This window comes from Oncorhynchus mykiss, chromosome 12, assembly GCF_013265735.2.
Source record: "Oncorhynchus mykiss isolate Arlee chromosome 12, USDA_OmykA_1.1, whole genome shotgun sequence".
NCBI classification, from domain to species: domain Eukaryota; kingdom Metazoa; phylum Chordata; class Actinopteri; order Salmoniformes; family Salmonidae; genus Oncorhynchus; species Oncorhynchus mykiss.
Genome location: NC_048576.1, coordinates 7931682 through 7944049, shown reverse-complemented (window position 1 = coordinate 7944049; position 12368 = coordinate 7931682). Strand labels below are relative to the sequence as shown.

General features: G+C 44.9%; 1 protein-coding gene across 2 annotated transcripts in view; it reads right to left on the bottom strand.

Annotated features, from left to right (window-relative positions):
• Window positions 1-12368, bottom strand: part of LOC110536907 (lysosome membrane protein 2) — a 59741-nt gene that overhangs the window by 28447 nt on the left and 18926 nt on the right. For both annotated transcript variants that reach the window (XR_005034852.1, XM_036936807.1), the window contains exons 2-5: window positions 10373-10530; window positions 3143-3290; window positions 2863-3054; window positions 2314-2405 (exon numbers count right to left, since the gene is read on the bottom strand). Coding sequence is in view for 1 of the 2 variants with exons in the window: in XM_036936807.1 (XP_036792702.1) it covers window positions 2314-2405; window positions 2863-3054; window positions 3143-3290; window positions 10373-10530 (590 nt within the window). In the remaining variant the exon portion in view is untranslated. The remainder of the gene's footprint in view (window positions 1-2313; window positions 2406-2862; window positions 3055-3142; window positions 3291-10372; window positions 10531-12368) is intronic.

Below are 12368 nucleotides of genomic sequence, written 5' to 3'. Positions count from 1 at the left end.
TGGCTATTGAACAGTCTGATGGCTATTGAACAGTCTGATGGCTATTGAACAGTCCGATGGCTATTGAACAGTCTGATGGCTATTGAACAGTCTGATGGCTATTGAACAGTCTGATGGCTATTGAACAGTCCGATGGCTATTGAACAGTCCGATGGCTATTGAACAGTCAGTCTGATGGCTATTGAACAGTCTGATGGCTATTGAACAGTCTGATGGCTATTGAACAGTCTGATGGCTATTGAACAGTCTGATGGCTATTGAACAGTCTGATGGCTATTGAACAGTCTGATGGCTATTGAACAGTCTGATGGCTATTGAACAGTCTGATGGCTATTGAACAGTCTGATGGCTATTGAACAGTCTGATGGCTATTGAACAGTCTGATGGCCTTGAGATAGAATGTTAATACGCATTTGTGCTTTATCTTGTTAGTTTTTTAAAACTCTGTAATAGAAACGGTCAACTAGGGAAAGCTTGAACCAAGTTTATTCACCCAATGGGTCAGACAGCTGAACAGACAAAGACATGTTTCCACCAGCACAACTATATATACCCCACTTTAGGTGTGGTATATATAGGCAGGATGTTAAGTGATGTGAACTATTCCTTCTCTCTTAATGTGACCTGACCTGACCTGACCTGACCTGACCTGACCTCGTGCCTCATTCCTCACTACTCCACAGCTCTCCACCATTATCGGTGGCCGCAACCATGCGACCTGACCTGACCTCGTGCCTCATTCCTCACTACTCCACAGCTCTCCACCATTATCGGTGGCCGCAACCATGTGACCTGACCTGACCTCGTGCCTCACTACTCTACAGCTCTCCACCATTATCGGTGACCGCAACCATGTGACCTGACCTGACCTCGTGCCTCACTACTCTACAGCTCTCCACCATTATCGGTGACCGCAACCATGTGACCTGACCTGACCTCGTGCCTCACTACTCTACAGCTCTCCACCATTATCGGTGGCCGCAACCATGTGACCTGACCTGACCTGACCTAGTGCCTCACTACTCTACAGCTCTCCACCATTATCAGTGACCGCAACCATGTGACCTGACCTGACCTCGTGCCTCATTCCTCACTACTCCACAGCTCTCCACCATTATGAGTGGCCGCAACCATGTGACCTGACCTGACCTCGTGCCTCATTCCTCACTACTCCACAGCTCTCCACCATTATCGGTGGCCGCAACCATGTGACCTGACCTGACCTCGTGCCTCATTCCTCACTACTCCACAGCTCTCCACCATTATGAGTGGCCGCAACCATGTGACCTGACCTGACCTCGTGCCTCATTCCTCACTACTCCACAGCTCTCCACCATTATGAGTGGCCGCAACCATGTGAATGCTTTTCCTTTACTCAGTACATTCCCTTGGTTCATATCCAACCTGAATTGACCTCACGATATACAAACATCCTACAGATAGTCTGGTTTCTACACCAGAAGTTAATCGCTGTGTTCCCTTTTTCCTTTCCATACGATACCCGATGTCTAACAATAACATGTTCCGACAGAGTGTAAAAGTTCTGCATTCCCTTCTCTCTCTCTCTCCCTCCGTACCATGAACAAGGATATTTCACATTTCAAGTTTAGAAGTCTGAAGCCAACAATCTAATCAAAGGCGAGGTATGGAAAAGATGCTGCCTGCGTAGATACGGACACTCTAGCAGGACGTGAGAAGATAGCTAACGAGGAGTTCTCATTGAGTCTTTTCTAACGGGGGGCCAAATATCAGAATGTGGCAGTCACATGGCTCTGTGTTCTGGCTAGGGGCCTCTGGGGAGTCTCTCTCTCTCTCTCTCTCTCTGGTGCTGCAGACTCCTGGTCCACATTCCAAATGGAACCCAATTTCCTATACAGGGCACTACTTTGAACCAGGGCCAATAGGGGGCTCCGGTCAAAAGTAGTGCACTACATAGAGAATAGGGTGCCATTTGGGATGCAAGCCCTGTCCTCTGTTACTCTCTCGCAGTATGTAGAAGGTCTTAGGAAACCGGTGGACTGTTCTGTTCCAGTCTTTTACACAAGAGGGTTACTCAATCATGGGTTTCTCATCATCAAATACAAGTGTTAATCTAGGGTGTGTTCTGGTGTGCAGGTACAGTATGTAATGTAGCAGACAGTTAGTGCTGTGTTGTAACCTGCACATCCTCTATCTTTTGGAGTCACTTCCTTAAGAGGATCCAGCTCTCCACTTTTTTTTAAAGAATGATCTGTGAGTGAGCGTCACGTTGTCTATTATCTAAGTTACAACACAGAAACGTGTGTGTCATCGTGGGCCAATATATTCCGGTACCTTTCTCCTTTAAACGTGGCTACCCTGCCGTAGTTCATGAAGTCCTCCTCCCCGGTATGATAAACAAATTCACCATCATTGCTTCCATTTTTCTGCAGAGTGGGAAAAGAATGGAAATCCTTTTAAAGCGCATATTTTATTTTCTCAAATTATTATTTAATCACCACACAGAACTTTATGTGGCCATGGCAACCCCCAGCAGACACAACAGGTTGCAGTGACCATTGACAATATATCATGTTCTGTAAGTCCAACAACTCCTTTTTATTTGACCTTTATTTAACCAGGTAAGAACAGATTCTTATTTTCAATGACGGCCTAGGAACTGAACTGTCTGTTCAGGGGCAGAACGACAGATTTGTACCTTGTCAGTTTGGGTGTTTGAACTTGCAACCTTCTGGTTACTGGTCCAACGCTCTAACCACTAGGCTACCCTGCCGCCCCAAGGCTACAGTAGGTGAAAACTTAACCAAAAACTTATTTACAGACCTTAGTGAGGAACTGAGTAGGTCAAATTCTTCATTTTGTATTGACTCCGTGGACACCTACCTTGTACATGAGGCCAAAGTACTCGTCGATCTCTGGGTTCATGGGATGGATGCGGGACAGCAGAGGGTCCTTGAAGCCCCACAGCAGCTCGTTGACGGAGCGCGTCATGAACATGCCGACATGAAGTGAATTCATCCAGATAGATACCATCGAACTCTTCCAAAAACTATCCTTCACCTTGTTCATCACCGCCTGAGGGAGGGAGAGGGGGGGGAGATTTGAACCTGAAAACCCTGTTTACTCAGCACAACGTGAAAACACTGAAAACCCGGTTACTCACCACAGCTGGGATATTGATGGTTGTGATCATGTCATCATCAGGATCACCTACAGAGCGCTCTGGCAGGAACACAAATGTCTTGGGTTGGTAGGCAGACACTCTGGTCCCATTATCTACAAACGTCACATTTTCTTTGGGCCTGTACTCCCTGGAACAGAGCAGAAAAGAGCAGACAAGAGGAAAGTCAGTCTCTACGAACGTCACATTTTCTTTGGGCCTGTACTCCCTGGAACAGAGCAGACAAGAGCAGACAAGGGGAAAGTCAGTCTCTACAAACGTCACATTTTCTTTGGGCCTGGACAATTTGACAAAGCAACTGCCAAATTTACCCAACATCCACTTTTTGCAATATAATGCTTACTTATTTCAACATATTCCATCACAAATCGAATAAACCAGACTAGGTAATTAGGTTAGGTTAAGAACCCAGATTATCCTGACTAGGTAATTAGGTTAGGTTAAGAACCCAGATTATCCTGACTAGGTAATTAGGTTAGGTTAAGAACCCAGATTATCCTGACTAGGTAATTAGGTTAGGTTAAGAACCCAGATTATCCTGACTAGGTAATTAGGTTAGGTTAAGAAGCCAGATTATCCTGACTAGGTAATTAGGTTAGGTTAAGAACCCAGATTATCCTGACTAGGCAATTAGGTTAGGTTAAGAACCCAGATGATCCTGACCAGGTAATTAGGTTAGGTTAAGAACCCAGATTATCCAGACTAGGTAATTAGGTTAGGTTAAGAAGCCAGATTATCCAGACTAGGTAATTAGGTTAGGTTAAGAACCCAGATTATCCAGACTAGGTAATTAGGTTAGGTTAAGAACCCAGATTATCCAGACTAGGTCATTAGGTTAGGTTAAGAACCCAGATTATCCTGACTAGGTAATTAGGTTAGGTTAAGAACCCAGATTATCCAGACTAGGTAATTAGGTTAGGTTAAGAAACCAGATTATCCAGACTAGGTAATTAGGTTAGGTTAAGAAGCCAGATTATCCAGACTAGGTAATTAGGTTAGGTTAAGAACCCAGATTATCCAGACTAGGTAATTAGGTTAGGTTAAGAAGCCAGATTATCCTGACTAGGTAATTAGGTTAGGTTAAGAAGCCAGATTATCCAGACTAGGTAATTAGGTTAGGTTAAGAAGCCAGATTATCCAGACTAGGTAATTAGGTTAGGTTAAGAACCCAGATTATCCAGACTAGGTAATTAGGTTAGGTTAAGAACCCAGATTATCCAGACTAGGTAATTAGGTTAGGTTAAGAAGCCAGATTATCCAGACTAGGTAATTAGGTTAGGTTAAGAAGCCAGATTATCCAGACTAGGTAATTAGGTTAGGTTAAGAAGCCAGATTATCCTGACTAGGTAATTAGGTTAGCTTAAGAACCCAGATTATCCAGACTAGGTAATTAGGTTAGGTTAAGAAACCAGATTATCCAGACTAGGTAATTAGGTTAGGTTAAGAAGCCAGATTATCCTGACTAGGTAATTAGGTTAGGTTAAGAACCCAGATTTTCCTGACCAGGTAATTAGGTTAGGTTAAGAACCCAGATTATCCAGACTAGGTAATTAGGTTAGGTTAAGAACCCAGATTATCCAGACTAGGTAATTAGGTTAGGTCAAGAAGACAGATTATCCTGACTAGGTAATTAGGTTAGGTTAAGAAACCAGATTATCCTGAAATCAAGTGTGCCTGCTGTAAAACTGATGTTTTTTGCTCTAGCCATGGACGTTGGCATTTGTTTAAGAGAGCGTCCTTTGGTGCATTAACAGCAGTAACCCACTTCTCTCATCATTGACGATGAAATGGCGATCTACTTTAAAAAATGGACTAAATAGAGACTATTGTGTTATGGGTTAGATGGAATGCTATATGTGCAAATGTATTTGTAGCAGGAGACGAGGTACATACGAGGCCTGTCTTTGAGACAGAATGTTTACATAAGACTCATAAATTAAGGTTGGGGTGATAGTCTCTGGGGGATGATAGTCTCTGGGGGATGATACCTCTGGGGGACCTCTCTGGGGGACACCTACAACACCCGATGTCACAGGTAGGAAAAAAGATCAATAACCACCCGAGCCACTGCCTGTTCACCCCTCTTCCATCCAGAAGGCGAGGTCAGTACAGGTGCATCAAAGCTGGGACAGAGAGATTGAAAAACAGCTTCTATCTCAAGGCCATCAGATTGTTATACAGCCATCACTAGCACAGAGAGGCGGCTGCCTATCTACAGACTTGATATCATCGGCCACTTTAATAAATGGAACACTAGTCACTTTAATAATGCCACTTTAAGAATGTTTGCATATCTTGCATTACTCATCTCATATGTATGTACTGTATACTGTATCCTCCACTATCTATTCTTTACTATTGCATCTTAGCCGCTCTGTCACTGCTCATCCATATATTTTATACTTATATATTCTTATCGCATTCCTTTACTAGATTGTGTGTATTAGGTTTTGTTGTGTAATTGTTAGATATTAGGTTTTGTTGTGGATTTGTTAGATATTACCTGTTAGATAATGCTACACTGTTAGATCTAGAAGCTACACTCGCAATAACATCTGCTAACCATGTGTATGTGTCACGCCCTGGCCATAGAGAGGCTTTTATTCTCTATTTTGGTTAGGCCAGGGTGTGACTAGGGTGGGCGTTCTATGTTATTTTTTCTATGTTTTTGTATTTCTTTGTTTTTGGCCGGGTATGGTTCTCAATCAGGGACAGCTGTCTATCATTGTCTCTGATTGAGAACCATACTTAGGTAGCTTTTCCCCACAGGGTTTTTGTGGGTAGTTGCTTTCTGTTTTTGTGTCTGCACTAGACAGAACTGTTTTGGTTGTTCTCTTTGTTATTCAGTGTTCAGTTCGACTAATAAATCATGAACACTTACCACGCTGCACCTTGGTCCTCACCTTCTTCCACCAACAGCCGTTACCAATAAAATGACCAATAAAATTGGATTTGATGATACCATTCCTCTATGTACAGTGGGGCAAAAAAGTATTTAGTCAGCCACCAATTGTGCAAGTTCTCCCACTTAAAATGATGAGAGAGGCCCGTAATTTTCATCATAGGTACACTTCAACTATGACAGACAAAATGAGAAAAAAAAATCCAGAAAATCACATTGTAGGATTTTTTTGCACAATTGGTGGCTGACTAAATACTTTTTTGCCCCACTGTATATTTTTACAGGAGATAGCTTGTAGGAGAGGGAGGACAGCTAACTGTGCACAATATAGAGACTATTATGAACGTTACGTTGAACGTTAACACAGGCCCAGATCATGGTGAGAGAGATAGAGAGAGATAGGGTTGGCATAGCAGATACTAATGTCAACTTTCAAGAAACCTGTGACTCAAGAGTTTTATTCGATTGGATACTCTTGGCAACAATGCAAAACGTTATGTTTGGCGTAAAAGCAACACAGCTGAACACACCATCCCCACTGTCAAACATGGTGGTGGCAGCATCATGGTTTGGGCCTGCTTTTCTTCAGCAGGGACAGGGAAGATGGTTACAATTGATGGGAAGATGGATGGAGCCAAATACAGGACCATTCTGGAAGAAAACCTGATGGAGTCTGCAAAAGACCTGAGACTGGGACGGAGATTTGTCTTCCAACAAGACAATGATCCAAAACATAAAGCAAAATCTACAATGGAATGGTTCAAAAATAAACATATCCAGGTGTTAGAATGGCCAAGTCAAAGACCAGACCTGAATCCAATCGAGAATCTGTGGAAAGAACTGAAAACTGCTGTTCACAAATGTTCTCCATCCAACCTCACTGAGCTCGAGCTGTTTTGCAAGGAGGAATGGGAAAAAATGTCAGTCTCTCGATGTGCAAAACTGATAGAGACATACCCCAAGCGACTTACAGCTGTAATCGCAGCAAAAGGTGGCGCTACAAAGTATTAACTTAAGGGGGCTGAATAATTTTGCACGCCCAATTTTTCAGTTTTTGATTTGTTAAAAAAGTTTGAAATATCCAATAAATGTCGTTCCACTTCATGATTGTGTCCCACTTGTTGTTGATTCTTCACAAAAAAATACAGTTTTATATCTTTATGTTTGAAGCCTGAAATGTGTCAAAAGGTCGCAAAGGTCGCAAAGGTCGCAAAGGTTCGCAAGACACTGTAGACAATCACCCACAAACCAACAGTGAAACCCAGGCTACCTAAGTATGATTCTCAATCAGAGACAACTAATGACACCTGCCTCTGATTGAGAACCATACGAGGCCGAAACATAGAAATACTCATCAGTTACAGTAGAGGCATGAGAAGTGCATTAGTCTGGTTTAATGGGAGGAATGTCCATTGGCAAGGAAAAGTATGTGGACCCTTTGGAATGACCTGTGAGTCCTGCATAAATTGGTCATCGTATTTGATCTGATCTTCATCTAAGTCACAACAATAGACACTTCCGCCGAACGTCGGTCCCTCTCCTTGTTCGGGCGGCGTTTGGCCTTCGGCGTTCGGCGGTCGACGGTCGTTGACCTTCTAGCCATCGCCCGATCCACTTTTCATTTTCCATTGGTTTTTGTCTTGTCTTCCATCACAACCTGGTTCCAATTCCATCAATTACACGTTGTGTATTTAACCCTCTGTCCCCCCCCCATGTCCTTGGCCGTAATTGTTTGTTGTAGTGCTTGTGCACGGTATGCTGGTATTTACTGGCTTTTATTTGACCCGTTTATTGTATTGATTCTGTTGACGGTGGTTTATGGATATTAAACACAGCGGTTGTAAATTAGTTTCTGCTCTCCTTCGCCTGACTTCTCTGCCACCAGTAGCATCGCATTACAGACACAGTCGGCTTAAACTAATAACACACAAACAATTATCCGTTTTCATGTCTTTATTGAACACACCGTGTAAACAATCACAGTGCGGGGTGGGAAAAGTATGTGAACCCTTGGATTTAATAACTGGTCGACCCTCCTTTGGCAGTAAGTAATAACCTCAACCAAACGTTTTCTGTAGTTACGGATCAGGCCATTAGATTTGCAATAACGCCTGGGAAAGGAACGCCTGGGGAAGGAACGCCTGGGGAAGGAACGCCTGGGGAAGGAACCAAAGGGAGTGACAAACTCAGAAAAAAAAGAAATGTCCCTTTTTCAGGACCCTGTCTTTCAAAGATAATTCGTAAAAATCCAAACAACTTCACAGACCTTCATTGTAAAGGGTGTGAACACTGTTTCCCATGCTTGTTCAATGAACCATAAAGAATGAATTAACATGCATCTGTGGAACGGTCGTTAAGACACTAACAGCTTACAGACGGTAGGTAATTAAGGTCACAGTTATGAAAACTTAGGACACTAAAGAGGCCTTTCTACTGACTCTGAAAAACACCAAAAGAAAGGTGCCCAGGGTCCCTGCTCATCTGCGTGATCGTGCCTTAGGCATGCTGCAAGGAGGCATGAGGACTGCAGATGTGGCCAGGGCAATAAATTGCAATGTCCGTACTGTGAGACGCCTAAGACAGCGCTAGAGGGAGACAGGACGGACAGCTGATCATCCTCGCAGTGGCAGACCACGTGTAACAACACCTGCACAGGATCGGTACATCCGAACATCACACCTGCAGGACAGGAACAGGATGGCAACAACAACAGCCCGAGTTACACCAGGAATGCACAATCCCTCCATCAGTGCTCAGACTGTCCGCAATAGGCTGAGAGAGGCTGGACTGAGGGCTTGGAGGCCTGTTGTAAGGCAGGTCCTCACCAGACATCACCGGCAACAACATCGCCTATGGGCACAAACCCACCGTCGCTGGACCAGACAGGACTGGCAAAAAGTGCTCTTCACTGACGAGTCGCGGTTTTGTCTCACCAGGGGTGATGGTCAGATTCGCGTTTATCGTCGAAGGAATGAGCGTTACACCGAGGCCTGTACTCTGCATCGGGATCGATATGGAGGTTCCGTCATGGTCTGGGGCGGTGTGTCACAGCATCATCGGGCTGAGCTTGTTGTCATTGCAGGCAATCTCAACGCTGTGCGTTACAGGGACGACATCCTCCTCCCTCATGTGGTACCCTTCCTGCAGGCTCATCCTGATATGACCCTCCAGCATGACAATGCCACCAGCCATACTGCTCGTTCTGTGTGTGATTTCCTGCAAGACAGGAATGTCAGTGTTCTGCCATGGCCAGCGAAGAGCCCAGATCTCAATCCCATTGAGCACGTCTGGGACCTGTTGGATCGGAGGGTACCCAGAAATGTCCGGGAACTTGCAGGTGCCTTGGTGGAAGAGTTGGGTAACATCTCACAGCAAGAACTGGAAAATCTGATGCAGTCAATGAGGAGGAGATGCACTGCAGTACTTAATGCAGCTGGTGGCCACACCAGATACTGACTGTTACTTTTGATTTTGACCAGGGACACATTTTTCCATTTCTGTTAGTCACATGTCTGTGGAACTTGTTCAGTTTATGTCTCAGTTGTTGAATCTTGTTATGTTCATACAAATATTTACACATGTTAAGTTTGCGGAAAATAAACACAGTTGACAGTGAGAGGACGTTTCTTTTTTTGCTGAGTTTACATAGGGCAGGTAATCAAGAAGGTGATGGAGTCCAGGTTAGTGTCATAATGCGCTGATGCGCGTAACGATGGTGACAGGTGTGCGCCATAACGAGCAGCCTGGTGACCTAGAGGGAACACACGTGACACATAGGCCTCACTCCCCCCTGTCTGAGATATCTACTGCAGCCCTCATCCTCCACATACAACACCCATTCTGCCAGTCACATTCTGTTGAAGGTCCACAAAGCACACACATCCCTGGGTCGCTCCTCTTTTCAGTTAGGTCGGGTCACCCAAAAAATGACATATTGCAGCTTAAAAGGAATTTGAAAGGATTTACTTTTACTTTTGATACTTAAGTATATTTAAAAACAGGTAGAGAGTAAAAGTAGTATTTCACTTTTACTTGAGTCATTTTCTATTAAGGCATCTTTACTTTTACTCAAGTATGACAATTGGGTACTATTTTCACCTGATATGACAGGCTTGGCTCCATCCAGGAACTACCTGTTAGGTGCGTAGTCCTACCTGTATGTGTAAGGGCCGACCTGAGAGACGACAGGCTTGGCTCCATCCAGGAACTACCTGTTAGGTGCGTAGTCCTACCTGTATGTGTAAGGGCCGACCTGAGAGACGACAGGCTTGGCTCCATCCAGGAACTACCTGTTAGGTGCGTAGTCCTACCTGTATGTGTAAGGGCCGACCTGAGAGACGACAGGCTTGGCTCCATCCAGGAACTCATCTGGGTTGGTGACGTTGAAGAAGAAGTATTGCATGAAGACGGGAGGAGGAGGGTTTTTCCACGTCTCAAACACACGACTACCCTCTGTCAGAGTTATCTCCTAGAAACAGAACCACATCAGTTAGTATTCTCTTCACCTTGCCCCCCCCCCCCCCCCCCCCCCCCCCCCCCAAATCTATAGACAGATGCTGGACAGAGAGAGACGGCTGGTGGACGACATTAGTGTTCTTTATGATATCATTCAGGTTGATTAGAATTGTTTGGTTGATCAGGTTTCTGTTCTAAATTCCATTTCTCTTGATCTCGGACACCAGAACCAAATCTTGTGTGTGCTCGGCATTTACAAGAGACATTCACTCAAAAAGAATACTATAGAAAATAGTGAATGAGGGTTTAGGATTGCATGCAATTAATTCTCACAGGAGAACAAAAACATGCTTGCCTGGGGAGTTGGGGATGTGGGATGGAGGGGGGGGGGGGATGGATAGAGGGAGAGGGAAGGATGGGGGGGGCTACCATAAGGCGTAGATGAATAGGAAAGACCCTCTCTTTGTCTATGGCAAGGCTCTCCAACCCTGTTGAGACAATAACAGTGTGTGTGTGTGTGTGTGTGTGTGTGTGTGTGTGTGTGTGTGTGTGTGTGTGTGTGTGTGTGTGTGTGTGTGTGTGTGTGTGTGTGTGTGTGTGTTTGTGTGTGTGTGTGTGTGTGTGTAGAGACTGATCATGTGATTGATTAGTGAGTTTATTGGCCACCCCGTTATTCATGGCACTGATCTTCATGATCAGAACACATTCCTCAGGGCTGAGCACATAGAGAGAGGGGAGAGAGAGAGAGAGCTAGCGAGAGAGCGAGAGAGAGAGAGAGAGAGAGAGAGAGAGAGAGAGAGAGAGAGAGAGAGAGAGAGAGAGAGAAGGGGTGGGGAGAAAGAGGGACAAAGACCCCAGCACAGGGACAAAGACCCAAGCCACCAGGGGGCCTGAGGAAGGGGTGGCGTGTGAGGGGTTAAGAGATCAGTCTCTCAGCCTCTCCAACGACAAAATGTCCAGCTGAGTAGCTTGGGACAATGTGCCTGTCATCTTAAATAGAAGGAGAACAGAGACTGGAGGCTTCCAGCGTGGAAGATGAGAAGTTAACTCTCCACCTATAGCATACCAGTATGCTTACAGTTTTGTTATTTCTAAGCCACTTTCCACAACAACAAAGACACAGCATTTGCTGGGGCAGGAGGAAACATGTAGGCGTTGATGTTTTCATTAGCGAGGACATACAGCGAGGACATACTTATTCTACACAGGCATGTTGCTAGAGGTGGAAACCAAGGTTGTTCATATCATACGCCAGTCCTGCTGCTACACAGCCGTCTCTAAAGTGTTGGAAGGCATTGTTCTGGTCTGGCCAAGGTCACCTGTGGTGACCCTCTACTACAGTGACCCAGATAGAAGCTGTGGAGTTGCAAAACACTTCAGGCCTGCATTCCAAATGGATCCCTATTCCCTATATAGTACATTACTTTTGACCAGATGCCCTATGGACCACTGGTTCCTATGAGCGACGGTCAAAAGTAATGTACTACATAGGGAATAGGGATCCATTTGGAATGCAGACCAGCTCTCGCTGTTACCCAATAAGCCTGCCTGCCATGCTCAGAGGCTTACCACACAAAGAGGGCCTGCTGCTGAGTTCTGTGGTTTCAGTAATGAGCTTGAATCTGTCCCAAATGGCAAACTATTCCCTTGACAGTGGGCTATGGTCAAATGTAGTACACTATACAGTATAAGGGATAGGAGGCCATTTGAGAGACAACCCTCTGTCCTGCCATGAGGTGATGTGAGGAATGGTCTGACTCTGCTATGCCGAGAGGTCAGAGACAATAACAAAAGTGTGTGTGTGTGTGTGTGTGTGTGTGTGTGTGTGTGTGTGTGTGTGTGTGTGTGTGT